This window comes from Boeremia exigua (assembly GCF_020726555.1).
Source record: "Boeremia exigua strain MPI-SDFR-AT-0100 chromosome Unknown C7974scaffold_1, whole genome shotgun sequence".
Taxonomy (NCBI): Eukaryota; Fungi; Ascomycota; class Dothideomycetes; order Pleosporales; family Didymellaceae; genus Boeremia; species Boeremia exigua.
In genome coordinates, this window is record NW_025763518.1 from 871,665 (window position 1) to 888,180 (window position 16,516).

Below are 16,516 nucleotides of genomic sequence, written 5' to 3' on the forward strand. Positions count from 1 at the left end.
CGTCCTGGGCAAGAGCTTTGTTGCCGCTCTTCATGTTTCGAGTCCAGCTGTATGTTAGGACATGGCTCGCATATATGCCTTCGGTGCGTCTCATTTGCCATGCGTCTGCGTCGCCTGTCTCTACGAAAGAATTCGCGTGGCTTTCGTCACTCTGTAGCATTGCCTTCCTGAGGCATCTCAATCGGGGCAAAGGCACGTATGCGCGCTTGTACTACAGCACTTGTTTGTTTTCATAAGACATGGTTTATTGCACGGAATCTGGGGGCACCTAGTGCTGGTTTACGTTAGGGCAAGTGGCCCAGTGGACATGATTTTACTTGAGCTACATTGCGCACTTCAGCCTGTGACGCAGGCTTAGCACCTGGGATCTAGCATATGAAGACGACGAATCAGAATCCTCTTCTTGTCGAGCAATCGCAACATTCTTGAAAGCACACATTTGGCTGAGGCTGCAGCGAGCGAAGACTGGGTCTTTGCGCTACTTGCTGACGGTGAATTGAAAGGCACGAAGTCCTGCCTGGGCGATCGCTACTGTTCCTGCTCCCATAAATACACACCCTTTCTTCACCTCTTCTTCACTCTTATCCTCATTTCTCACCTACCTGAACTGACAGCAACCTTAAGGACTGGCTTCCCCCAGCTTCCATCTAACCATGACGATCTTCGCCACGCTCTTGGTCATCGCTGGCTTCATCATCCTGGCTCACATCCTCAGTCCGCCGTTTATTCTGCAACGTGAGGGGTTGGATGGAGGCGAGATACCGTGACTCGGCACAAGAAGCATGAACAGCATACAGATGTCCCGAGGAACAGGAGTCCGGATCAAGATGAGCTGATAATAATAATCGTTGAGGTAGGGTCGTGACCATGTCATTCCATTAAGCATTACACTAATAATGATTACCATGCCGGGACTTCAACCAGACCCTTCATGCAAAAGGCCCATCTGATCTACGCGTCCCTCGCACGTTTCATCCTCCATCTTCTGACATGTAACATAAATCCCATCTTCCTCTCAACTTCATAACCCCCTGTACAGCCCCAGCCGTCCAAAGAATCTGAATCCGGCGGCTGGAGCTGAAGCGAATGTGTACAAGTACAAAGCCTCCCGCTCATACTCTTTGTATAGATAGCGACCGACTTGGGTATCGTGTTCCCCATCTCTTCAACAAGAGGGGTAAAAATGGTACTAAAACAGCTTAAAAGCTAAGGATCATCCACAGCGAAATAAAATAATTTGCTGTGGGGTTGTCCGGATGCAAAAGGTGCGATACATGCAATCTGCCATGATGCGCAGATGCGGTGATGACCCCCGAGGTCTACGCTATGTGGTTCAACCGATGGTGTCGCTGAAATGCTAGCAGAAATAAAACTCCATGTTTATGCATAAATCGTGAAGGCCGTCACTGGGAGGAGGCGGTGGGCGATCGTAGGAATGTGTGGAGGGCGGGTGAGATATGTGAGGACCTCCTGAGTTGCTCAGTGCTTCGAGGACTCTGTGTCGGACGCAACTGTGTCGCCATCCCAAAGACTCTGGGAGTCATCAGTAGGTGAGTGTGCACCCATGGGGCTGCGGCCGCCAGTCGAGAAGGACGAGGAAGAACCACTGGCCCAGTCGTCGGAGTCGGAATGAGGCTGGAACTCCTCGTAGATGTCCAGCATGCTGTAGCCAGTGCCGTCCTTGGGGTCGCCAATCTCGACGTAATCGTAGTCCCAGCGGAACTCCTTGTCGGGCTGGACGCGGGGAAGGAAGTTGGCGCGGCCGAAGAAGTAGCAGATACCGGCGACTATTAATGAGTTAGGTGTATTCATGCGGGTTTATGCCAGGTGAACTTACGAAGACTGCCAGCAACCAGATCAACGGCGTAGTGGTGCTGCAGGTACATGGTCGACCACCACAGCCACATGGTGTAGAACACGTAGACGGGGAACAGCTTGGGGAAGACGTGTCCCATGAACAGTGTCTCCAGAGTTGCCCATCCAGAGTGCAGAGAAGGGAATGCACCAAAGACCACAGGGGAGGCCTGGAACGCAGACGTATACATGTCGAAACCAAGGATTCTATCCATAGCCTTCAATCCAGCAGCATCGCCGTGGATCGAGTAATTGGCCGGTGCCAAACCGTAGGTGTTCTCGTACCAGGGTGGCGAACAGGGGAACACCATCTGGATGAGGACGGCGGTGATGTTCATGTAGCCGAATGCGCGGGCGAAGGTCGGGAGTGTGCCAGGAGGTCCCCAGATGAACATGCAGCCGCAGACAATGACGGGGGACACGTAGTGGACAAGTCCGTAGGGAAACCAGGCGAGCACATCGAGCACGGTGTGCTGGTGGGCAGAAATGATGTTGCTGAGGTTGGCGCCGTAGAGGATGTTCTCGAGGGCAGGGAGGACGCGGACCCAGATGGCAGGGCGGTATTCGGGCGAAACATATCTGTGCGTATATGTTAGCATCAATCACGCTGGATTCCAATGTTGCCGCCTGATCCGACTCCCAAGTTGCCAAGCGAACCAGGATCAGACGAAAGCAAGGGTGAAAATGAGGGAATGACGTACTTGCAGCTATTGAATAGGAACAGCCATGTCAACGTAGGGAGCAATGGCAGCAGGAACTGGCGCGTGGCGGGTATCAGCACGCCGCACAGCAGGGCCGTCGCGGCGAACGTCTTGGCGAAGGGGCCGGGCGCCTCGCTGACGGACAGCGAGAAGATGGCGATGATGGCCAGGAACAGATACTGGGCGTCGTATATGCTCCATGGGTGGGTGCGCAGGGCCTTGATGGTGTCGGACGGCGACCACGAGGTCTCGAGCGAGGCGATGGACGACGTCACCGACTGGCGGCTGTGGATGCGCGACTTGGTGGCCCTCCACTTCCGGCGCACGCGGTGGGGGATGTAGGCCGAGAGGCCGGCGACCTTTGTCGGCGAGAGCATGCTGGGCGGGTGGTGGTGGCAGATGCAGCTGGCGGAGTATGGCGGACGGGGGCGCGTGTTTGGATCGGCGGCGCAGGGCAGCGGCGAGGCGGCAGGCACGACCGAGGGGTGCTGGGCGCGGGTGGGAGGGGAGGGTCGAGGGCGCGAGGACTGGAGGTCGAGGGTCGGCAGGCCTGGCAAGCGGCGGAGCAGGAGAGCGCAGCTTTAGAGGCAGGCCATGGAAGCTGGCGGATGCTGAGGAGGCTTGCGGCGGCCGGGTCAAAATTGGCGTCGCGCGCGAGCGCTAACGGCGTGCGGTATGGCGCGCCCAATGCTCAATCTCGTTCCCTGACGCAGTGGCATCCACGCGACGGGCGCGGTCGTGCGAGAGACGTTCCTTGCTGCGAATCTGCTGCGAGGCCTGCATGCCCTGCCTCTGCGGTGCTGCGGCGCTGGCCCGCGGGCGCTGGGACGCTGCCTGAACGCAGCCGCGACAGCACAACAAAGCCGATGCTGACAGGCGCCCGCGCATTCCAGTGCTCACGCGAGAGACGTCGGCCGCCGTGACAGCCATCGCGCTCACGTTTCAACGTCGCACCGCGTTTGGCCTGAAGCCGCATCCGAGCAAGCCTGCCAGACCGCTCAAACCAAAGGCTTTCGCCGGAGCAAAAAGCTGTGATGCGCCGCTGCATTAGCCTCGCCTAGCTCGCATGGACGTCACCACACCGCGCCGACATCAACGCGTGAAAGGGCTTCCCTACGTCAATCGTCGCAGCAACGCTGCCTGGACAGCGGTAGGCCTGGTCGTGGATGCCTGCGTTTGCTGTCGGTGACGCTGTGTCAGCATCAGCCTCGCAGTCGCCGCAGCAATCACGTCTCACGGCCCCAGCCCCATCTGCACACGAAACGACCATGCAGCTCCCCAAACAATGTCACTTGCAAACTCGCTCCAAACATTTCTGACAAACCGCCCGCTCTGCGTCACGCCAACCTGCTGCCAAACCCTGCTGGCCAATCATGCCCTGCAAGCACTCACCACCGGAGCCCGAAAATGTCTGCGCGGTGGTCAGATTAGGCGCTGCAGTCGGCATCTCGCACGATCCGCGTGCCGTTGTCCGTAAGCAAGCCACAGGGTCAGCAGAACCAGCAAACCAGCGCGCAGTCCGCCGGCCTCTTGGCGCTCAAAAGCCTCACCTTTCACCAGTTTAATTTCCTTCGGCTCCGCGCCCAACAGATGCACCTGTCGTGACTCGCTGTTTTTCGTCCGACCCGCAGGATGGTACCCGCAATCCGTCCTGCAGCTCGCACGAACATCGCGCTTTCGGTACCAATGTGCACGAGAGTTTTTATCGAAATCACGAGATTTTCAACAACGCTGCCTGGTCTAGACAGTCTGTATTGAGCGCGCTGCACATCGCAATTAGCTACCCCTCGACTTGCCTGACACTATCTTGGCAAACCCAATCTTCTAGCATCACACAGACAGAGCACGAGAGTTTGAGTGTGTAGCAGCGGTGCCTGAGCCACAGCATCTCCTATCCCCGTGCAACAGCGACCCCCAGTCCCCAACTCTAACCGCTGTCTGCCTCACAAACCAGACCCCTGCGCCCCAACAACTGCCTCAAACAACGCCTTGTCGCTCCAAAATAGCGAATCAGCCTTATCACATGCGCCAGCCAGTGCTGCGGGGCCCGAGACTCGCGACATGCAGCAGTATCCTGTCCTGTCTTTGATTCGTTTCACGAACACGTTGGAATACGTTGGCGAGACTCGCCCGTACGGCGTATTCCACCCGTGTTCTGGGCAGCGCGACTGGATCGCAGAGAGGTGCGTGCGTCCATGCGAACTCATGCTCTGCCGCTGCGCGGCAGATGTGCAATTTACGAAGACTTGCCGATGCATCGAGATGGCCGGGTCCGGATCGGCGTTTCCGCCAGTGGCACATTGAAGGAACAGTAAAGGTGGGTGTTTCCATGCTGATATGATTGCAATATCCCGATGCGATAGATGCGTATGCAATACGCCGATGTGATGACTGTGAATGCAAGATGCTGACGTGACGAATATGGATATGAATGCAAGATGCTGATGCGATGCAAGATGCTAGTGATGAAATTACTGGAGACAAGCACCATTCGTGATGCCTCCATTTGAATGCTATGCTGAGAACATAAATGCTGACACCTAAAAGAAATCGCGAGAAAACAACCAAACGCCTGCCGTGCTGTAAGACTACTCGCCAGTAGAACCATACCACCGTCGCCCCAATCCCTACTCGGTATGAATCAAGTCCTCCACGAACTCGTCCAGCTCAATGATCTTGAACTGATCACCCCACTTAGTCCTGAACTTCTTATTCCTGTACCCGCCGTTGGTCTGCTGTCTCCAACTGATCAACTCGACCTTCCATCCGCGCTTCAAAGCACGCTCAACATGAGCAAGGAAGCCATCTGACATCTCTGCCTCGGCGCCATCGCCCGTCGCAAGAACCATGGTGCTCGGCACATCGGTGTCAATTATGCTCTGGCACATCTTCAAATGAAGAATCTCGTCGACGCCCTGCTCTACCCATCTCGGGGCGGAGGGCGTCTTCGGAACCGACGGACCCGTCTCAGAGTCGCTGCCGCTGCCAGAACGTAATTGTTGAGCCTTGTGCCAGCCCAACCTTTTGACGTCGTCGAAGAATCTCTTCTTCTCTGAGTCGTCTCTGCTGATGAAAACCTGTTCTTGGAGGATACTCTCATATCCAACCGACTTGGACGTCTCGACAAGCTTCTTAATAGACGGCAGAGGGTTGGCCTCGCGGTGTGAACCAGCAAATACACGCTTTGCAACTGGTCTACGGCGCTCCAGGAGAAGAGCAAGGCTATCAAAAGCCATCTCGTGTTGGCGTATGCCATACTTGCGTAGAATGTCCTTGAATCCAATCATGATGTTCGACGCATCAACAAAGATATGAATTCCTTCAGCCAACGTCTTCTCGTTGACCAACTGCCTCGGTGCCACAATGTACTTTGCGTCTTCGGGAAAAGTCCGGAGAAGCTTGTTATGGAAGTGAATGTGTCGCTCGACTGAAGGCCTGACAGTAATCGCGTCAGGTGCATTGTAGGGAGTAGTAAAGTTTCGTGCAGGTGTAGCAGTAGCAACGGGTGCCGGTGTTGGCGTCGTGGGCTGTGCAACAACAGGCTGCGACGATCGTGGGAGAGTAACAGGTCGGACAGTCCGCGGTACAAGGCCATGGCCTGCACCATACTCGAGGGGAGCGGGTGTGACGGTTTGTGTTTGGCCTTGCGTAGACTTCGTCTGTGGTGTTGCTACCTGCGCAGTGGAGCTCACACGCTGAATGGGTGCGGGACGCTGTGACTTGACAGGCGGCGGCGGCGTTTCCGGATCCTTCTTCTGTGGGGAGGCGACTTGCGATGTCTCGACCACTGGAACTGGAGTTGCAGGTCTGATCTTAGCCCCTACGTTGGAACGAGATTGGGCTCGAAGCTGCTTCACAGGAGATGTAGGCCGAGATGTCGTAGGGATTGACGCGGGCAAGACCGTCTTTGTGGGTGATTCGGGAGGTATCCGTTTGGTGGGAGAGCGACTGCGAGGCTTCTTTGAAGGAGTCTGTTGTGATTCGGATGGTATCCGTTTGGAGGGAGAGCGGCTGCGAGGCTTCTTAGAGGGAGTCTGTTCGATCTCTGCACGCTCCGGAGGTGCAATTATTGTGGACGAAGCGGCAGCCGGCTTAGCGCTGAACACGTTTTCTAATTGCTTCTGCAACTGTTTGCGTTGGGCGTCTCGAAACGGTCCCTTGGCTTGGTGTTTGTGGGCTTGTTGCTTCTGTATTTCTAACTTCTGTTCTTGTTCTTTCTCGGCCTGCTGACGAGCTCGCTTGCGTTGCTTCTTGGTCAACGTAAGCGGTATATCTTCGGTATCTACAGTAGGCTCGGAGATATCTGTGTCTTGTTCGAAAAGTGGAGATGGCAACAGCGCATCGCCAGCGTTGCTTATACCGGAGGAGTCCGGGTCTGATGGCGACAGCGACAGTGGAGGCAGTGGCGCATCATCTACAATGCCAAGATCTTCAAAGAGCTTCACAAAGCTGCCTAATCGTATCCCTCCATCGGGAGCTGCGAGGCTTGGCCTGACAGGAGGCGTACGTGTTTCGAGCTTGGGAGAGCCAACATCGTGTACGTCTGAAGAATCGATGAGGTCGAAGACGGAGCCAAAGTCCCAGCCTTTAGCGGTAGGATAAGAAGGCATCGGTTATTATGTCGTTCGTGGTTGGCGGATCGCAGTTGTGGGTAGCCGTATCTTGGGACAGTCGAAGGCTAGATTGTGTATAGTACTGAGAGCTATTAACAAGGAGTCGGAGAGGTGGTGAGCGCAGCAGTAAAGTGCAGCGACAGACGCGCGAGAGCTCAAGCACAGCCTAAGAGCAGCGCAACAGCCGTCTATAGCAAGTCCTCAAAGTGTCGTGGTTGATGTCCCAGGCAGGAGTGGCGCAGGCACGAACGTACCTTGTAACTTGGCTCGAAACAGTAGTGTGAGTCGCACGCGCATAATCGAATCAACGTGTCGATACTGGAAGCTCCCTGTCTCAGACAGATATGTGAGCCTATGAAAGACAATGCGAGTGAGAGAAGCAAGACTGCAGCAGCAGCGAGGGTGGCGGGTGCGTTTGGTAGTAGAGCTTCGGTGGCGGTGGGGTTGAGATCGTCGTAGACTCAGGTCGGTCTGTGCTACTTCGTACCGACTCCCGAATGATTCATCTGGTTCGCCACTTGCGAACCAAGATCTGGCTGAACGAGGACAGCTTTAGTAGCGTCACGAATCTGAAAGCGGACAGCAACAGCCGGTTCAAAAGTCAGTAATAGATGGCAGCGCAACGTCTGATCGACCTGACGTCGACGAAGTCCGAAGTCAGCCATGCAACTGGCGAATCGGCGTCATCATCCACCGCGACACCACCGGCGACACACTGAAGCTAGTGTACAATCCACCCCATCTTGACTTAAAGCGCATGCACAAGGATACTTCTGTGTCTACCCTACAGTCTGTGTGATGATTCCTCAAGCTCAGCAGACTCGATCACAATGAAAACGTTCTGCCTCATGACCATGCCTGCGTGACACTGCAGATGGACGTTAAACTAAGACATGTTTGACTCAATTCTCGAAAGTCCTCAGGATTCTCTCTTCGATTTGCCAATATTTACTATCCCCACACTTCATTTCCAACGCATTTGGCCCATCATAACAATGACTTCTGCGCATCCACTTGCCAGTCGACCCAGCAACAATCACTCTTGAGCCTCGGATGTCCAGCGCCCCACATTCCTCCATCGCCGAACTGCCCCTCCACGTGAACTTCCCCAATTTCTCCCCCATGTCATTGCGACCATGTCCGCGGATTTCTGGGCCGGCTACGTCTCCGGTGCGGTGGGCATCATCATCGGCAATCCTCTCGACCTCGTGAAGACGCGCCTTCAAGCTGGGCCGAAACCTGCCCACGATGCGAACACAGCTACAACCACATCAGGAGCTGCGCCGCGGGGTTTCCGAGGGCAGTTTGAGAATGCTGGAACATTAGTGAGAGGTATGACATTCTGATTTCGACCTGGGTAGCGTTCAAGTCAAGCAATTGGAAGCTAATCTGTGTACTCAGCGTAGGCGCAACAGCACCCATCCTCGGCTACGGCGCACTCAATGCGCTCCTGTTCATGACCTACAATCGCACGCTCACAATTCTCGGTGAAACGCCTGGTGACGCGAACTCGTTTGCGAAAGTTTTCCTTGCTGGTGCAACGGGTGGCTTTGCCTCCTTCGTTGTGTCTGCACCTACGGAGTTGATAAAGTGCCGCGCGCAAGTATCAACAGCGAGACATGCAACCTCGTGGTCGATAGCGAAGCAAATATGGACAAAGGACGGCATTAGAGGGCTCTACTATGGAGGTGGGATAACCAGTATACGTGATGCAGTAGGCTACGGGTTTTAGTAGGTCGCGCGTTGGAGCTTGCCGAGTTGTGTGGCTGACAGTGATAGCTTTTGGTCGTACGAGTGGAGCAAGCAAGTTTGGAGCTCACCCGAAGATACCGATAGGGAGACTGCCTTCAAAGTGCTGATGTGCGGAGGCCTTGCTGGGGTCATAACATGGGCGTCTATCTTCCCCTTGGATGTGATCAAGACAAGGGTACAGACGCAAGCGTTGCAGCCAGAGCCTGTCCGTAGAGGCGACCAGCAAACCCTACTCCACACTGAGGGACGAAGAACGCACCTGGGCGCGATACAGATTGCCAAACATGCATACCAGACGGAGGGTGCTAGCGTCTTCTTCAGAGGGCTAGGTATCTGCAGCGTCCGAGCATTCATTGTCAATGCCGTGCAATGGGCAGTGTATGAATGGATGATGCGCCTGTTGCAACAACAGTAGACAGAGTTATCTCGATGTGTCATCATCACAGTTGCACAGTTCGGGTTGTAGAGATATTGCAAAATCAGACTAACTCCATAGTTCGCATTTTAGAATACAGTAAGAAAATTTTGTCCTCCAAATGATCCATAAGAAAGGCGCAGATGATCCTGCTAAAAAGCAGTCTTATAGGAGCGAATATGTGTGAAATATGTCCCCTAACATGAACAAGCCCACATTGGAGCGGGCAAACAAACTCCCTTCCCGCTCGAGCATGAATACACCTACGCACCCCACTGAAAACCACTTCACATGATTTGGTCTTGTGTAAGGCCGCCAGTGTGCTCAGTGCCCTCCATAACGTCACCGTTGTTCTGGTTGGTGTATTTCACGTACGAGAGGCCAAGAGGCCTGCCACCATACTGGTACCCTGTGAATTTGGCTGTTTGAAAGTTAGCGAAGCATGAGGAGGCAAGGAACAACAACCCACCGATTGCGGTTTCAGCATCTGGCTGCTGCTCAAACTCGACGACACCTGTTCCACGAGATCGGCCGTTAGGCTCGTACTGGATTTCGGCCCGTGTCACCTTGCCAATTGTGGTGAATAGCTCAACGAGATCCTCGTTGCTGGTGGACCAGGGCAAGTTGCGGACATAGATCAAGTTGCTGGGCTCACCGCCTGATGCAGCGAAATCGGTGAAAGGGTTTGGAGGGTTGGAAGGGCCGTTGGGGTCGAAACCACCTGCAGGTGGACCACCAAAGCCTCCACCAAACCCACCACGTCCTCCGAAGCCACCAGCAGCACCTCCACCGAAGCCTCCGCGACCACCAAACCCACCACGAGCTCCAAAGCCTCCTGCGAAACCACCACGGCCTCCGAAACCGCCTCGTCCACCAAAGCCAGTGTTACCAGCGAATCGGTCTTCGCGAACTTCGAGGTTGCGGCCCTGCCAGTCGTAACCGTTGAACTGGGTGATGGCGTTCCTCGCATCGTCAACGGTCTCGAAGGCAACGATACCAGAGCCCTTTGGTCGGCCATCGGGTGCAATGTGGACGTCCGCGCGAAGAACAGAACCGGTGTGCGCAGCTTGACGGAAAAGATCCTTTAGATCTTGCCAGCCAACGTTATAGGGCAGCTGCATGACATGTTAGCTAAACAATCCTGTGTCTGTTAATAGCAAGATCTGGGGTACAAACGTTGGCAACGTAAATCTGCCTGCTGCCGCCTCCGGGGGCGGCACCTTGGGGACCACCACCAAAGCCACCCTGGAATCCGCCGCGGCCCATGCCGCCGTCGAAACCTCCGCGCGAGGAACCGGGATTGGTGAATCGAGGCTCGGCCTCTCGGTCTTCGCGAACGTATACGAGTCGGCCCATTAGGTTCTGGTTGCTGAGCGTCGCCACGGCATTCTGAGCCTGCTCCCGAGTTGCATATTCCACGATGCCACAGCCCTACACCCAAGCAAAAGCCAGTCAACCTCCATCCTTCTCACGATCAAGACCAGCCATCAATTATTACCTTTGACATTCCGTTCGGGAGCAATAAAACATCGGCGAAGAGGACTTCGCCAGCTGCGTGCGCGTTAGCACGCGACCTATCCCGAGTATCGAGTGACCATACCTTGTCGCATAAAGTCCTTCAGATGATGCCACTTGACATCATACGACAAGTTGCCGACATAGACGCGGCGGTCCTGCTGGGAAGAGTCGCGGATGCTTTGCATCATGTTGTCCTTATTTTCTGTAGAACGAGGCGCTCCTCCGCGACTAGCTCCGTATGACTGATAGCTCCCAGACCCCTGTGCACCACCTGTTGGGGACCGCGAACGACGTTCACTGCGGCGATAGTCGTCTCGGCTGCGTGAGCGGCTGCGAGGGGAGTATGATCGTCTGGAGCGTCGCGGTGAGCGCGATCGTCTGCGAGGTGATCGGTCGCGCTGCTCATAATTGTCAGTTTCGTACAACATGATTGCAACAATCAGGCAGCTTCGAAGTGACAAATGGCGACGAGGGGGACAGCGACAAGATGGGTAATGCGCGCGTTCGATGAGGCTGGGTGGTTGAGTCGTGAGTGAGCCACGGTTGGTCGGAGCTCAAGTGAACAAGCGCCCGCGGCATAAGCCGGGTCACGTGCTTACATGTCTCCCCACGAGTGCGAACTATGGAAAGAATGGCTCGCGAGAACGTGGAGTAAGCTTGATCAAGACGCTTGACGTAGCTCAAACCTTCTAAGGCAGCCTGGAAATTCAGGAACTCGCTTCCGCGACCCTCGTGCCTGAGGAGATGAAGATGGGAAGGCAAAGAATCATGTTGTACTCACAGAATCACTGGGTCGGTAATTGTCGTCTGGAGGGGCAAAGGTCAGCAGGAAAGGTGTCAAGATGAATTAGAAAGAGCACTGTGATGGTGCAAGAGTGAGGGGAAATGTACGGGTTGGAGGGGCTCTTAGCACTTACCCATCTCGAACACGGCTCCAGCGGATTAATAGAAGCTGCTACCGTGACACGCCTCAGCAGAAGTTCTAGTCGTGGCCGCGTCCTGCCAGCTGAAACGGGGGCCAGTAGTGCAGGCTGAACGCACAGCGCGCTGCAGCAGGCGCAGATTGCCTGCTTCTTCTGCCTTCTGTTGATGACGCCGGATGGGGCCTCGATAGAACAAGCCTCTCACGGCACAGCAGGCCTCTGGCCAATGGCGGGCCGCAGACGAGCACCGAAAGCCTGACGGTGACCCAGCGGCTTGGGTGGGCTGTTGATAGCGAGGGACGAGGGTGCAGGCTGATCGGGAGATGTGGTGTCAGCCCTGGAGGACGATGGGTTGGTGAGCGTGATGTCTCTGGTATAAGCTGACAATAGCGATACAGCGCTATGCTGCGAACACTAGAGACGCAAGCAATTGGGCTTTGGAAAGCACGTCGTGCCTCTGGGCACCCTGCTGGTCGTGATTGCTCAATTAGTTCCGAAGTGGGGAGGTCCACCTCGACAGAACGGCAGCGAGCGGGCCAAACGGAAGGAACGTGCCTCTCTCCCTTTACCGGTACCTAGTGCGCCAAGATCTCCGTGGATTCCAATTATTGCACCTTGTCCGTCCTTCGCGACAGCAAGCACCACCGAGATGTTTGCTCATGTGAGCTCCCACAATTTGTACCACGAAAGCGCTTGAATAAACGAAGTTTTGGAGCGCTCCTCAGAATTGGTCACTGCCCAGACACAAATAAGGGCCGCAGCTGTAGGATTTGTCCCCCAATATTAGCATCACTTCTCATGGGCAAAGCAACATTGTGTACAATGTATGCAGATAGTATAACGCCTCTATAGTTCAAGCATTTTTGTGCACGACGCGTACAGCTTCAGCGAGCCTCCCAGCCACATCGACGATGCAAGCAGGAGATGTTCGGGCCGCGAGTTGAGACTCGGCTGGAAGCCTGCAATAGCCTGCATGGACTTGCATGGCTGCAGTGCTACATAGCAAACCAAAGATTCATTGAAAAGGTCTCGGATTATGGCTAGCTTGGCCGCACTGTTCGCAGCGGACAAATTAAGGTTGGACTTCAACTTGGACATAGTTCAGCCAACCTAGATCTCATGGTCAAGCCTCCACAAAATACTGCACCCAGGCACGTCCGAACAGCCACTTGGCAAAACGTAGCAGCGGGCAAGAAGCATAATGATCTCGTCACGACTCTCGTATGCGCATGAACGGAGTTATTTACTTATAGCTAGGCGGCTCATTGGCTGTGACAAGACTGTCTTGTATCCAACAAAAATGCCAAGTGGCTGGTCGGACGTGGTGCAGTACGGTCCGGAGGCGAAACCTACTGCTACCGATTGTGGTCTCTTTTGGCTGAAAGAAAGACGGGGATGACCTTAGTATTTGCTAGTCGACTATAGAGGGGAAGTGATCCCACGTGCTCCACAGTCGCTCCCCAGGCCAGGAATACCATCCGAGCCAAGCTGGAGGTCAGGTTGCCCATCTGGATACTGGAAAAAGTGAGCTGGGTACATCGGCCGAACTTGGACTTGGTTTCGTTCTAGGCTATGACACGAACTGAAACCCCCGGTCGATTCAGACATGCGTCTGCTCACTCATCCTCAAAGCTACGATCACACCCGACAATTTTCGGGCGCACCACTTTTACATACCCTCACTGGGTGCAGTACGCGTACTGTGTATTTGATCGCCAGGCACAAGTATAGAAGGCTGATTGGCGATCTACGCCATCAAGACAAGCATCGGTGTTGTAATAGTTCATCAGTCACCTAGTTTATCACAGTTTCACGGAACATATTCTTCGAAAAGATTGCTGACGATGATAGTCCAGATCCCGGGCAAGAGACGCAGCAACAACCATTATATCATCCCCTTTCATGCATCTATCGTCTCATTGACTTGTTGCTTCTTATCGTAATGGATCAGTATATTGACGTCACACATACAACGGGGGAAAAGGCTGTCGGGCCGAACCCTGCAATGCACATGGTGGAGCAAAGATCCAAAGATCCCGCAGATGTTTGAGAGGTTTGAAAATCAGTTCCTCACATTCTGGTGTTCTTGCCCGTGCGTTGCCAATGACGTGTCTTCGTGTGAGAATCGTGAGGCCCGAAATATTTCCTTGACCACGACCGATAAGGGCAGGTGTGCCAGGCCTGATTCGTACTAGCTTCCGCGAGCACAACATTCAACATCCTATGTCAAACTGAATCCGAGCGAACTCCGTCAAGAGTATTCGATTTGTATGTTCTTATCTAGAAAAATGCAGAGTTTGACTGACCACATTTTTATAAATAAGACGAAAAACCCCCCCCCATGATGGATATCATATCCAGACTTCTGCCTTCTTTGAGTACCTCCATACGGCGGGCCATCACCAGAATATACCAGGACACACTCGGTTCAGGCAGCCTCATAATCAGTCACAAATATCAAGCCTATCATGGCTACAGAAGCAGCCATGCAGCCTACAACGGGCCTCACATCAACTCCTAACCCCGCACGAAGATCATCAGACTCAAGTGCTTCCGGCCACACTGCTGTGGACCACGAGAAATATCGACCCAACGTACGCGACCCGACACACGACGGTGAAGATGTAGTCAACCTTCCCTTCCGAACGCTTAGCCAAGACGCCAATCTCGCAGAGTATACGCAAGAGACCATCGATGGACAGATCGCACGAGTCCATACAAACAAAACTGGCAAGACTGAGCGGTACGAGCTTGTCACCTGGAAAGTGGACGACCCTGAAAACCCTAAAAACTGGTCCAAAGCCTACAAGTGGTGGTGCACTATGTGTGTCGCGATCACGTGCTTCGTTGTGGCCTTCAACTCTGCAGTCATCACCGCTGATCTTGAGGGTGTCTCCGAGACATTCAACGTTAGTGAGGAGGTGTCCCTTCTGACCATCAGTCTTTTTGTTATCGGGTACGTGTACATCTATACTAACATAAGCTTTCAATCACTGACAACGCACAAGTTTTGGCGTGGGACCCATGGCATTTGCGCCATTCTCTGAGATCTGGGGTCGTCGACCAATTTACGGTGTTACGTTATTCTTCGCTGTCGTTTTCACTATCCCCGGAGCCCTCGCACCAAACATTGGTTGCCTCCTGGCCACGCGTTTCATCGCCGGTGTTGCTTTCTCCGCTCCAATGTCGCTTGTTGGTGGAACTCTCGCCGATCTTTGGAAGAATGAGGAGAGGGGAGTTCCGATGGCCGCGTTCAGCGCTGCTCCCTTTATTGGTGTAAGTACTTCGTATCTTCTCGGCCGACTGTGGTCTAACAATTGTACCAGCCAGGAGTAGGGCCTCTTGTTGGAGGATTCCTCGGCGATGCCATGGGCTGGCGATGGCTCTACTGGATTCAGCTCATCCTCAGTGGTGCTGTCTGGTTTCTCATTACCTTCACCGTTCCAGAGACATACACTCCAACATTGCTTGCCAAGCGAGCCAAAAAGATGCGCAAGGAGACCGGCGATGAGAAATACGTCACTGAACAGGACATCGACACAAGACCCTTCAGCCAACGGCTCACACTGTTCTTGATCCGTCCTTTCCAGCTGCTCTTCCTCGAACCAATTGTATTCTTCATCTCCCTGTACATGTCGGTCCTATACGGCTTGCTGTACATGTTCTTCGTCGCCTATCCTATTGTTTACCAGAAGGGCAAGGGCTATTCGGCTAGCACAACAGGTCTGATGTTCATCCCGTTGATTGTCGGTGTCCTGTTGAGCGCAATGTGTGCTCCCCTTGTCAACAAGCACTACATGACGCTGGTACGCAAGCACAACGGCAAGCCACCCGCTGAAGCCCGTCTCTATCCCATGATGGTGTCCTGTTGGTTCATTCCTGTTGGACTCTTCATCTTTGCCTGGACAAGCTACGCCGATCTCCATTGGGCGGGTCCGGCATTCGGTGGCTTCCCTGTGGGTTTTGGTTTTATCTTCCTCTACAACTCGGCCAACAACTATCTTGTCGATTCGTACCAGCATCAGGCCGCCTCTGCACTCGCTGCGAAGACTTTCATCCGATCTTTCTGGGGTGCTGCTGTTGTCTTGTTCACCAACCAGATGTATGACAGACTTGGCGACCAGTGGGCTAGTTCTCTTCTTGGTTTTATCGGTCTGGCTTGTTGCGCGATTCCGTTTGTGTTCTTCTTCTTTGGCGCGAAGATTCGTGCGAAGTCACACTACGCGTACAGCGACGACGAAGAGAACCAGGGCGAGAAGCAGAGTGCTTAAGCGAGTGTGATTGTCTAGAAAGAAAGTCGGGGTAATGGGTTGGTGGATTGAGTTTGCGCAAGAGTGCGTGGTTGTGTTTGAGCATTTACGGCGTTTGATACCTTTCAAAAGTAGCACTTACATCTAATAATCAATATCGAATAGTCTTAAAAGATCTTCCCTAGGCTCATGTCTAGACCCGGTGTAACATGGCATCGTATGCTCTCATGAGGAAGGGGATGAACACATGCTCAACCATCGAGTTAGACAGTACTGCACCTTCAACAGCTACTTAACACTTACTTCACAGTTTTGTAGCATCTAGCCCAACCCTATCGCAATTAGAAAGCCACACAGCTACTATTGATCAGCTCCGTCTAAGCGCATGCACTCCATCAGGAAAGTGTCCTAATAAGAACATCAAGCCTTCATACCCAACGGTGCACTTTGCCAAGTGGCTGGTCACGAGAGACAGTGCTTTTCACCCATG

At 54.0% G+C, this 16,516-nt stretch overlaps 5 protein-coding genes across 5 annotated transcripts; 2 read left to right on the plus strand and 3 right to left on the minus strand.

Moving 5' to 3' along the window:
- Nucleotides 1-1,174: 1,174 nt before the first annotated feature.
- On the minus strand, nt 1,175-3,047 carry C7974DRAFT_5540 (uncharacterized protein). Its single transcript, XM_046146845.1, has 3 exons — nt 2,556-3,047; nt 1,838-2,433; nt 1,175-1,787 (listed from the first exon to the last, which is right to left on the minus strand). Exons 1-3 carry the CDS (start codon nt 2,930-2,932, stop codon nt 1,480-1,482), a joined length of 1,281 nt encoding a protein of 426 aa, XP_046002541.1. The 5' UTR covers nt 2,933-3,047; the 3' UTR covers nt 1,175-1,479.
- A 2,135-nt stretch (nt 3,048-5,182) lies between these two features.
- Nucleotides 5,183-7,165, minus strand: C7974DRAFT_301143 (uncharacterized protein; the record flags this gene model as incomplete). The annotated part of the gene is made up of 2 exons (XM_046137834.1): nt 5,183-6,566; nt 6,756-7,165. The coding sequence occupies 2 exons, from the start codon at nt 7,163-7,165 to the stop codon at nt 5,183-5,185; spliced, it is 1,794 nt and encodes a 597-aa protein (XP_046002542.1).
- Nucleotides 7,166-8,136: 971 nt separating this feature from the next.
- Nucleotides 8,137-9,479, plus strand: C7974DRAFT_5736 (mitochondrial carrier domain-containing protein). The gene is made up of 3 exons (XM_046146887.1): nt 8,137-8,500; nt 8,575-8,899; nt 8,948-9,479. The coding sequence occupies exons 1-3, from the start codon at nt 8,305-8,307 to the stop codon at nt 9,333-9,335; spliced, it is 909 nt and encodes a 302-aa protein (XP_046002543.1). The 5' UTR covers nt 8,137-8,304; the 3' UTR covers nt 9,336-9,479.
- C7974DRAFT_382236 (RNP domain-containing protein) lies at nt 9,407-11,762 on the minus strand. Its single transcript, XM_046140660.1, has 6 exons — nt 11,635-11,762; nt 10,936-11,552; nt 10,834-10,886; nt 10,512-10,766; nt 9,805-10,450; nt 9,407-9,756 (listed from the first exon to the last, which is right to left on the minus strand). Exons 2-6 carry the CDS (start codon nt 11,279-11,281, stop codon nt 9,623-9,625), a joined length of 1,434 nt encoding a protein of 477 aa, XP_046002544.1. The 5' UTR covers nt 11,282-11,552; nt 11,635-11,762; the 3' UTR covers nt 9,407-9,622.
- A 2,482-nt stretch (nt 11,763-14,244) lies between these two features.
- On the plus strand, nt 14,245-16,047 carry C7974DRAFT_300942 (major facilitator superfamily domain-containing protein; the record flags this gene model as incomplete). Its single annotated transcript, XM_046137824.1, has 3 exons — nt 14,245-14,732; nt 14,785-15,052; nt 15,103-16,047. 3 exons carry the CDS (start codon nt 14,245-14,247, stop codon nt 16,045-16,047), a joined length of 1,701 nt encoding a protein of 566 aa, XP_046002545.1.
- Between the last annotated feature and the right edge of the window lie 469 nt (nt 16,048-16,516).